We start from the raw sequence: 11,268 nt of genomic DNA, 5'->3' as shown, positions 1-11,268 counted from the left end.
TGTTTTGCGTATTTGGAGTTGGGTTCGGCAGATTTTTCCTACTTCTCATTTCTCTAATAAGGATGATCTTTTCTCCTTTATTAAGAGTGATGGTAGTCCTTTGGTTAAATGATTAAGCTTGTTGTGATAACTTTTTCTATTTGGATGATATGGCGTATGAGGAATTATGCTCGTTTTCTGGATAAGATTGAGGTTTCTACGGTTATTTCAGTTATTAAAGATTTAACTCGTCTAGTGGGTAATTCGTCTAAAGCTTCAATGAAGAATGGCATGTTGGATTTCAATGTGATCAAGTTTTTTGGTATTAATACTCGTACTGATAAAGTTCTTTGTCCTCTTCCTGTTAGATGGGAGTTTCCTTCACCAGGTTGGGTTAAAATTAACACTGATGGGGCTACTAGGGGATATCCTGGTCTTGCTACTTGTGGAGGTATTTTTCGTGGGAGTATGAGAGAATTTATTGGAGCTTTCTCTGCGTTTCTTGAAGTTCAGACTGCTATAGTTGCTTAGTTTTATAAGGTTATACATGTTATGGAGGAAGCTCAAAAGATGGGGCTTACTAATGTCTGGTTGGAATGTGATTCTGCTTTGGTTTGTGTTGTGTTTACTGCTATGACCAATGTTCCTTGGATGCTTCGTAATTGATGGAATATTTGTCTTAATTAGTGTGGGAAAATTGGGTTTATGGTTACTCATATTTTTCGTGAAGGGTGTGCTGATAAGTTGGTTAATTTAGGATTTATTCATAAAGAATCTTTTCATTGATAAAATAGGTTATCATCTAGTGTCTTATTATAATTCTTTATGAATATGTATAATCTACCTATCTATGGTTTTTATTAACATATAGGTTTTGATTTATTCCCCCCATATTTTTGTATTTTCTTTTAAATAATATTTTTTTTTCATGCGATGACAAATGATTGTTGTTACTTAAGGTGTCCGCATAGCTGAGATGTCAAGTTGCATAATGATGCCTAACATAAAAGTTTTTATTTAAAAAAAAACTATTTTTTACTTTTAACTTAAATTATAGAAATTTTATGTTAAAACTCATAGTAGATGAAAGAAAATATTTCTATCTCATATATATTTGCATTATTTTCATTCATCATTTTCGACAACTAATTTCTAATTAAATCTTATTACTATCCAGGCTTATAACAATATTCAATTCAAATTTTCATAAAATTATTTTGCCACAGAATAATTATGATATAAATATTTTAACATATTTTTTCTTCTGTAATTATTTATTAAATAAATAAAATATAAAATTATAATAAATACATATCTATGTAAATAATTTCAAATTCAGAATAAAAATCATTTTAAAAATTTTAAACAATTAAACTTTTAAGAAAATAAATTAATTTAAAATAGGATTCAATTGCTGTTTATGCTGAATGCAAAATAATAAATACTAATAATTGTTTTACATCTATGTGATTTTCCTAAACCTTAATTTTTAAAAGTTTTATTTTCTTAATATTGAGTCTAAAGATTTTAAAAATGAGAATTTTTCTTAAATTTGGAAATAATTTTTGATAATGTTGTTGTTCTTACTCTTTGAATTTTTAATTTTAAAAGAATTATTTCTATTATATATCTATATCAGTTTGTAACTACTATTTTAGTGGATACAATTAATTATTGATTTTAATTAACATATTTTATTATTTTATTTTATTTTTAATATTTTTTAATTCTTTTAAAATATAATAAGAATTTAAGTAAAATTCTATAAATATCTTATCAATGTAATTTATATTTTTATAAAATTAATAAATGTAAAATTTGGTTTTATTAATATTAATAGTTAAATTACATGATTTGTTTTTTAAGATTTAGAGAATTTGAATCCTATATAGTATCTAGATTTGTCAATAATCTAAATAAATAACAAATTATAGATAAACTAATATTTAAAATCAAATAAAATATTATTATTTGCATATTTATATTAAGAGTATAGATTTTAATATCTATGTATAAAAATGATTTCAAACTAATTTTAAAAATGATATTATAGTTTAACTTTGTTTTGAGAACTGCTTTTCCAAAACATTTTATTTAATCTTGATAAAAATACACAAATAAGAAAATAATAAACAAAAATTTTAAACTTTTAAAATTATAAAAAAAAATTATGAATGATATATTTTATACAACAATTAATGAAGATATCCGTTAACAACTCTTTTTTTTTTAATAATACGTAGAAAGACATTCCAAATATTCACTTTTATTTTTATTTGGTCTACCTTTAAAGAAGAATTTAATATTTTTTTCTTTTATATATATATAAATAGATAGATAATTTAATATTTAAAAGATAAGACTACACATAAATATATATTTTATTTAAATAAATAAGATATGATATTACACATAAATAAAAAATATGATATTAAACATAAATAAAAAATACGGATATACTTTGTACATGTATTTCCGCTAGTTGTTTATAAAATTGATTATAAAATTGATGTAACACAGAATAACTATATTATTCATATCCCATACAAGCTTCATGCACCTAAATTGACATGTATTATTGTTCGTTCCAGAAAATAAATTTGTTTTTGCACTGTATCTTCTGAAATAGAAAATTATATTATAAAATATAAAATCAAGAATTCAGTCAAGAATACAAATTTGTATTATAAAACTTTCCATGCATAATCCGAAAGGTCTCTTAATTACAAAAACTAAACTGAAACTCAAAATGCAAAAACAGAAGGGTAAATTTAGAATATTTAAATTTATGGAGGTGCAGGTTGAAATCATAGAGATGCAAGAAGGAATGACCTACTGGTTAACTTGTTTTTCTTGAACTACAAGAGTCATACCAGCCTTCAACTTCAAACATACTTTTTACCATTTTCTTCCATTTCTGGAGAGATTGAACATGAATCTCTCCAAAGATGCAAATCAACAAAGAAGCTATGTCATACTTTTCTTCACTCGGGTGACATCATCAAAAGAACATTAAAAAATTTATTGGAATCTTCAAATTGAGTGTGCAAAGTAGTTGGTTAATCAAGTCATCAACGGTGAGTTATGCTAAAGACACATCTCTTTTCTCAAATTTGGTAGCATGCACGTCTAATGAAATATCTTTCATAAGCTACTCAACAAAGTAGCATCTGAGAGTAATAAAAAAGCTTTTTTTCATATTCAGATTTTTTTCTGAGTAAAAATCTTAAACAAAAGGTTCCTAAAACAGGCGACTTAATGATAACAGAAAAGACATCCATCAAAAGACTTCCTTGTAGCCTAGTGCCACCAATTGAATCCCTAATTAGTAAATCTTCAAGAGTCACACAACAAACATAATCAACAAACGTCAATATTTAATCCCCAAAACTGGCAGCCAAAAACATAAATTACTTTTCTTTTTGGTGCTACATTCTATTATAATTATAGCTTAAGAAAGAGTCTTAAAGGTACAAAATTTATTCCACATCACCAGATCTACGATACGGCATGTATCTGTGGTCCTTAGCAGCATTCCTTCTCCTTCTTTTCTCAACAAATGCTTCAAGTTTGCCAGATGACTAAAATGATGAATAAATAGATTTAGTAGAAAAAAAAATCAACAAGTAGTATAACAGGGTGGGGGCAAGGGTAAACACAGAAAGATGTTCTAAGAGATGTATACCTTGAGATTATTATATTTCTCAATCAGCCTTTGCTTCCGTATTTCAGCTGCGAGGAATGTAAAAGGATGTTAGCATCTATAGTGAATGCTTCACTAATTCATTTAATATGTATTTATCTGTTTGTGAATGGAAAAGAGAGCATGACAGGAAGGATTACATTTTTTTATATAAAAAGGACGTTTCCCCTCCTTTGCTGCTTCTCTCTCTTTCTTTTTATGCTTAGCCAATATTTGCGTATCAATATTCTTCCTTGAATCAGATTTCATTTGTTTATCCTGAAAAAACATGTAAATATGATGAGGAAATCAATAAATATCATAGTTTTGGTGGTAGAAAAAAAACTAGTAAGAGTCAAGTACGTACAATCCATGATATATGTTCTTCTATTTCACTTATGCGCTTTGGATCTTTATACTTTTTCAATTCCTTCTTCAGAGCCTGGTATAGCGAGATGATATAATCAGAATTCATACAATAAGCCCTACAAAAAATTCTACACATTATCTGGAAGATTACCTGTCTTTCAGCAGGAAGATCGTTTTCATATAAGAAATTATACCTCTTCCTAAACCTGCAAGTCCAAGTACATATATTACAAGAGAAGTTTCCAAATTTAGTTGAAAGCACTGTTTAAAATGAAACAATAACATAAAACCTCTTGCATTAAATTGTTCATATAAATATAGTCCTGTTACCCATAATCATGAAATAAAATCCATAAAAAGCAAATACTATTATGAGTCTGCAACCTAGGCTAGAAACTATCAATTAGGTAATTAAATATAAAATCCAAAGCAAAAACTTTACAGGCCTAAAGGACAGACATTGTGAGAGGTGCTTCGAGAACTAGACAATCATACAGATGTTCAATATATCTCCCCCACATCCCTATAGTAAGGCAAACATCATATCTCACAAACGTGATTGGATACAGGTGCTGAATCAAATATAGAATTATTAAGATAAGGTCATGGTTCTGACATTTATCAATACTTTGAAGCTACTTGGTTATGCACTAAGATACAACATAAGAATCCTTCAACATAGTAAAGGCATAATATGTGTTTGAACTAAGGATATCAGAAGTTCTTTATATATAGAAAGATATATTTATGAGAACGAAAAAATTATTATCTACAACAAGGATTATTAAAAACTTGACTGTTTAAAATTTCCTGACATAAGAAAGTCATTCATTTGAAATTTACATGTTTCTCTTCACTGCTTTAAACTGTTCTCACTATGTTGACTCCTCCATAAGAACGGAACTAGCATCTTCTTAAGATATTTAGTGGGCACTTGACTAGACACACTCTAAAATAGCAAAGGCAACCAGAACTAGCACAATCCAAAAGTAGCATGAAATTGCTTGAAGTTTATAATGATGATTGCAACTAAATAAGTGTACATGATGACAACATTAAAAAGAAAAAGATGAAGAATAAAGAGCACATGTCCAGAGTTAAACATACCCTTCAGGGTCAAGTGTACCACAAAGAGATTCAAATCGTGGATCACGTATAACCTGACATTATTAATAGTATAGAAAGTCAGAATAATATACAGATATATAAAATTAAAAGATCCTTAATCATATCAGTTTTCAAATTTAACATAACTTCCACAATTCAACATCATAGCACCAGCATAAACATTTTAAAACTTCTAATAAGCACTAACATTGCGAGAGGCATTGCAATAACTCACTTATCATATCAGTTTTCAAATTAAACATAACTTCCACAATTCAACATCATAGCACCAACATAAACATTTTAAAACTTCTAATAAGCACTAACATTGTCAGAGGCATTGGAATAACTCACTTATCATATCAGTTTTCAAATTTAACATAACTTCCACAATTCAACATCATAGCACCAGCATAAACATTTTAAAACTTCTAATAAGCACTAACATTGCCAGAGGCATTGCAATAACTCACTTAACCCATCTCATATCCAAAGTTTACACACATGACACCCAGAATCTTATATGTGAGCATGTGTGTGCATGTATAAAGCAAACAAGTAAAATACTGCAATTGGTCTTCCTACTCTACATAATCTTGCAAATGGCTCTACAGGGTAGTAGCCTAGTAGGTCTAAAATATTAAAATGCTATGCAAGCTTCTACCAGGCCTCGTTAGAATTTGAGGAGTTAAAATTACAACTCAACGAATTCAATGCAGCAACATAAATTTAAAGAAAAAAAATAATAGAAAGTTACACTCTACAAGGAACAAATAAATCTACCTTCTTTGGAGCTTGGATGGCCTCTCTAAAAGCAGAAACCGGCTTCTTGCTACTGGCCTCCATAGGCCTAGTAAAACATTAAAAAATTATTTGCATGAGGTTTCATTGACAAAAGAATCAAAATTAAAAAGAAAAACTCTATTAAACTGTTACAATTACAATACCTATTCTTGTTAGCCCTTTTTAACTTTTTGTCTTCTTTGGGTTTCTGGAAAAAAGCATGTGCCCCATTCGAACGTGCTTTCTGCAGCTCCTCAAACGTTACATCAGCTAACTCCTTCTCTATCTCCTCCTCCTCCTAGAATAATCAAAATCAATCACACTTCACACTCACTATGCACTTGGTTTTGAAGAAATCCCAAAAAAAAAAACACAAAAAATTATAACTTTATGAAACTTTAAGTTACCCACATCTTCTGAGGAACTGTCGGGAATAGAGTCTTCTCTCGCGAGTTCCTCATACTGTGTTTCCATGGATTCTGGCTCCTTGTTTTTCCCTTTTGACCAGTAAACGAAATTAGTTATGTCCCCCAGAAAAAAAAAAAAAAAAAAAAAAGGTATCAATTTTACCTGAAAAAAATGTTGAATTTGAAAATTTGCATAAATTGATTGTTGGAGGAGTACCTGAGTCAACTGTTTGGGAGCAATTTCGCAGAGATGGTAAAAAGGTTCAGATTTCACGACGAATTTGAAAGACTGCGATATTTGCTGGCGAAAACGGAAGGGAACCTAAGACATCACATCAAACGACGACGGTTTGTGACGAGGAAAAGGGAAGACAATTGCTTCTGCACCCCAGTCTTCCTACCTGCACCTCCTTCTTGCAATCTGAAAGGGTTTCAAATTTTATTTTATATTTCATTCACAATTTACAAAATCTGCACAATTTATAAAACCAGATTTTCTTGACATTGTGTATTTTTAACTTTTGACTCTTTTACTCCTTGCACTTTTATATTTTCTATTTATGCTAATTTTAGTATATTTCAACGGTGACTTTTGGATTATTTATTCTAAAAAAATTTAATAAGTTTTTTTAAAATATAAGAGATATTTTATGAAACCAAATTTTTAAAATAATTTTTTTATAATAATTTTTTTTTAAAACATATGATATACTATATGTAACACCCATATAAAGATTCACCTCCTCTTTTAGAATTTGTACTTAGAGAGACATTAAGGATTAAATAATCTAAGAAGTTGTAAAAGATTAATGATGTTATTTTAATCTTTTTGCTAAAAAAGTTGTAAAAGATAACTATAGAATAAAAAAATATTTTAAGGTCTAACTTATTTTATAAATAAAAATAAAAAAACTTTCAAACTAAATTAAAAATTGTAGCAAAGAACACATAATATACCAAAATAACCGAACATAAAATTTATCTCAATAATATAGATTAAAACAGGTGTTTAAGAAGTAAAAAAACTAAAATTATCTAATTAGATCTTTGAAATAAAAAAAATAGTTCAAGAAAATTGGTTAAATAGAATTAAAATAATACTTTAAATCATTTTTCGCAATACAAATGTCTATTAGACACTCAAAAAGGTAGTCTAAAACTCTGTTTGAATTAGGGAGGGGATGTGTGAGGATATGTGAGGAAAGTGTGAAAAAAATGTGGGTGTTTAGATTGGGGTACGTTAGGGTAAATGTGTGAGGAAAGTTTATGGGAGTTTGTGAATGATGTGATGGTTGTGAGGGAATTTTAATTTTTTTTTAAAGGTGTGAAATGTTACTTTACAGATTTACCCTTGCCTATTAAAAAAATTAATAATAAAATAAGTTGTTTTTTTTTAAAATGAACAACTTCGTAGATTTAAAAATTATAAATAAAAAAAATGTTAAATGTAAATATGTATAATATAAAAATTATAATTAAAAAAAATATGTATTCAACAAATTAAATAAAAACAGAATTTCAAGTAATTTCTTTAAAATATTAAACATGTGTTATAAAATTAAAAAATAAATCAAATCTTATATAAATAAATAAAAATATTATTTTTTAATATTAAAAACCCTGTAGTAATAAAAAATAAAAAATACTAAAAAAATATATATAACGTAATTAACAATAGAAAAAAAATTCATAAATAAATTATAACTCATAAACATAATAACTATACATATAAACATATTAATATAAACACAACAACAAATTAAACAAAAACATAACTTCAAATAATTTCGTTAAATATTAAACATATACTATAAAATTAGAAAATAAATCATATTTTATATAAATAGAAAATTACTATTTTTTAATATTAAAAAACCTCACAATAAAGCAATCTAAAAAATACTACAACAACAAAAATATAACTTAATTAACCATAAAAAAGGATTTCATAAAAAATTATAATAAAAAATAAGGATAAAATAAAATGAAAAATGTATAGTATTGGTGATGCCCATGATCCAAATCAGGTAATATTTTTAGTGTTAATTAGATATAGTATATTATTTTCTTTAAACAAAACTAAATTCAACCACATTTAATAAAATATATTATTAGAACTTGAAAAATAGGTATAACCTGATTTACTCTAATAACTAATATATAAATGGAATATTTTATTTAACTATATTTTTTTTACACTGGTTTATCATTATTTACATAATTTATATTTTATAAAATAATAAACAAACTTAAAACTTCCTTAAAATTTATGATGATTTGTTTCTTCATTTTAAATATTACATATATATATATATATATATATATATATATATTAAGCATTGTACAATAAATTTTTTAAAATACTAATACATTCAAATGAAGCACTGTGACACATTCAAATGAGGGTAAATTTGGAAACAAGGGATGCTGACATGGTTTTCCCTCTACATCTCTTCATTGTTCACAGGTATATCCTCTCCATCTCTTCCCCACACAACCATAGATCCAAATAGCTGATATCCCCTCACTTCTTTGCCTGTGAACAGTACATCCATAGAAGCAAACATGGGGTAAGTGATGGAGGAGGGCCCAAGCTCACCACACGATGAAAGCCAAGCCTCCAAGACTAGACGGTCTAGTCTATGATGAGGAGCGTCTAGACTCAAAAAGGAGCGTCTAGCCCATGAAGAGGAGCGTCTAGGCCATGATGAGGAGCGGCTACATAAGGAGCGTCTAGGCCATGATGAGGATTCCTTCTAGACCGTCTAGCTTCACATACACATGGGTCAAAGCTACGGTTTTGGGAAGAGAAGACCTTTGTAATTGTTACATAAAGGCCCATTAGGGGTGCTTAGTAATTAGAGTAGTGTAGAAAGCATATTTGTGTGAACATTCTAGAAAGACCATGGAGGGGGGGTGAGCATAAAAACTAGACACACCCCTCCCCATGTGCTCATTTGTGCACCCATGTGCCATGTGCACCCATGTGCTTCACATTTACATTTCATTTGGCTAGCATTAGGGTTGCATTATGGTCCTCCTTAGCCTATAAAAGGAGGAGCCTACACCTTGTATTTTCAAGTTTAATTGAGTATTGTTATGCTGCCAATTTTGTGCACTAGCTTTACTTCTCCTAGAAATCTAGGCTATAAACTTCAATCCTTCACCTTTCTCCCTTGAGCTGGCCGAACCTCTCAAACCCATACTCATCATGCACCTTCAAAGCCAACACAACTCCTAGGAGGGCTTTGTTTCACTCACCCATTGCTTCCGCATCATTTTCACTACTTTGATTCAAGAAGAACACATGAAATGCCATGATGGCCCATTAGGGGTGCTTAGTAATTAGAGTAGTGTAGAAAGCATATGATGGCATTTTCATGTGTTCTTCTTGAATCAAAGTAGTAAAACGTGATGCGGAAGCAATGGGTGAGTGAAGCAAAGCCCTCCTAGGAGTTGTGTTGGCTTTGAAGGTGCATGAGGAGTCTGATGTTTGAGTGGTTCGGCCAGCTCAAGGGAGAAAGGTGAAAGGATTGAAGTTTATAGCCTAGATTTCTAGGAGAAGTAAAGCTAGTGCACAAAATTGGCAGCATAACAATACTCAATTAAACTTGAAAATACAAGGTGTAGGCTCCTCCTTTTATAGGCTAAGGAGGACCATAATGCAACCCTAATGCTAGCCAAATGAAATGTAAATGTGAAGCACATGGGTGCACATGGCACATGGGTGCACATAGCACATGGGTGCACATGGGGAGGGGTGTGTCTAGTTTTTATGCTCACCCCCTCCATGGTCTTTCTAGAATGTTTCACACAAATATGCTGATGGAAGAGGCCCAAGCACAAGCCCACATGCAAGCCCACCAAAGGGTAGATTTGGGTCAACCATAGAGTTATGGCCAAGAGGATCCAAGAAGACGTTCTTTTACATGTTCAAATGCCATAAACTCTAGTGTAGAGTAGACTTTAATTTCTTGTCAAAATTAGCATAGGAACTTTATTTGTAATTTTCTTAGAATTAATTTTGGCACCTAAAACACCAACCTAGGTAAACTTAGAGTTTCTAAAAAAACCTCTAAATTTACCAAGGTCGGTCTAGAAAAGCCCATGGAGGGGGTGAGCATAAAAACTAGACACACCTCTCCCCATGTGCTCATTTGTGCACCCATGTGCCATGTGCACCCATGTGCTTCACATTTACATTTCATTTGGCTAGCATTAGGGTTGCATTATGGTCCTCCTTAGCCTATAAAAGGAGGAGCCTACACCTTGTATTTTCAAGTTTAATTGAGTATTGTTATGCTGCCAATTTTGTGCACTAGCTTTACTTCTCCTAGAAATCTAGGCTATAAACTTCAATCTTTTCACCTTTCTCCCTTGAGCTGGCCGAACCACTCAAACATCACACTCCTCATGCACCTACAAGGCCAACACAACTCCTAGGAGGGTCTTGATCATCTCACCCATTGCTTCCGCACCTTATTTTCTACTTTGATTCAAGAAGAACACATGAAAAATGCCATCATTTGGTATCATGAGCTTTTGGTTCTTCAAGATGAGTAGCTTGGTCTTTTAATTTCAGTTCTTCTTTATTTCATCTTTGTCATTTCAATTCCTTACTTGTCTTGCTGTTTTTATATTTTAAATTGTTCTTGGTGTGCTTATGGAAGATCCAACCAAAGCACAATTGTTCAATTGATCTTGAACAAATTCTGTGCAGCTTGTGATAGGATTCCTTACACCATTGTGTGGCTGTTTTTCTTTTAGGAAATTGAGTCCTTATTGCTTTCTTATAATTGCTTCATTTTATGCTTTGAGTCTTTATTTTCTGAATCTATAAATGTTGTGTCAAGTCATGTGAATCCATAATTGTCATCAATTCTTAGTAGTCCTATTTTTTGGCTTGATTGTTTCTTGCTTTTGGGTCTCTTTATATTGCTT

At 30.0% G+C, this 11,268-nt stretch overlaps 1 protein-coding gene across 2 annotated transcripts; it reads right to left on the bottom strand.

The window, feature by feature from the left end:
- Positions 1 to 3,150: 3,150 nt before the first annotated feature.
- Positions 3,151 to 6,780, bottom strand: LOC137818886 (uncharacterized). Of its 2 annotated transcripts, none has more exons than XM_068622528.1 (10): positions 6,545 to 6,780; positions 6,332 to 6,417; positions 6,085 to 6,218; positions 5,921 to 5,987; positions 5,138 to 5,190; positions 4,182 to 4,236; positions 4,029 to 4,103; positions 3,823 to 3,940; positions 3,665 to 3,711; positions 3,151 to 3,560 (listed from the first exon to the last, which is right to left on the bottom strand). In XM_068622528.1, the coding sequence occupies exons 2-10, from the start codon at positions 6,392 to 6,394 to the stop codon at positions 3,459 to 3,461; spliced, it is 714 nt and encodes a 237-aa protein (XP_068478629.1). In that variant the 5' UTR covers positions 6,395 to 6,417; positions 6,545 to 6,780; the 3' UTR covers positions 3,151 to 3,458. The 2 variants fall into 2 exon arrangements, with proteins under 2 accessions (XP_068478629.1, XP_068478628.1); XM_068622527.1 differs by having other exon boundaries at positions 6,491 to 6,748.
- Positions 6,781 to 11,268: the final 4,488 nt, after the last annotated feature.

This window comes from Phaseolus vulgaris, chromosome 10 (genome assembly GCF_000499845.2).
Source record: "Phaseolus vulgaris cultivar G19833 chromosome 10, P. vulgaris v2.0, whole genome shotgun sequence".
NCBI classification, from domain to species: domain Eukaryota; kingdom Viridiplantae; phylum Streptophyta; class Magnoliopsida; order Fabales; family Fabaceae; genus Phaseolus; species Phaseolus vulgaris.
The sequence above is the reverse complement of the archived record's forward strand: the minus strand, read 5'-3'. Positions and strand labels throughout refer to the sequence as shown.

Excerpts from the sequence above, each read along its gene's own strand:
- LOC137818886 (XM_068622528.1), bottom strand. The coding sequence starts at position 6,394 with ATGGAAACACAGTATGAGGAACTCGCGAGAGAAGACTCTATTCCCGAC. Across the intron at positions 6,219-6,331 it reads CCGACAGTTCCTCAGAAGAT|GAGGAGGAGGAGATAGAGAA; the intron begins GTGGGTAACTTA and ends TGATTATTCTAG. Across the intron at positions 5,191-5,920 it reads CCATCCAAGCTCCAAAGAAG|GTTATACGTGATCCACGATT; the intron begins GTAGATTTATTT and ends TAATAATGTCAG.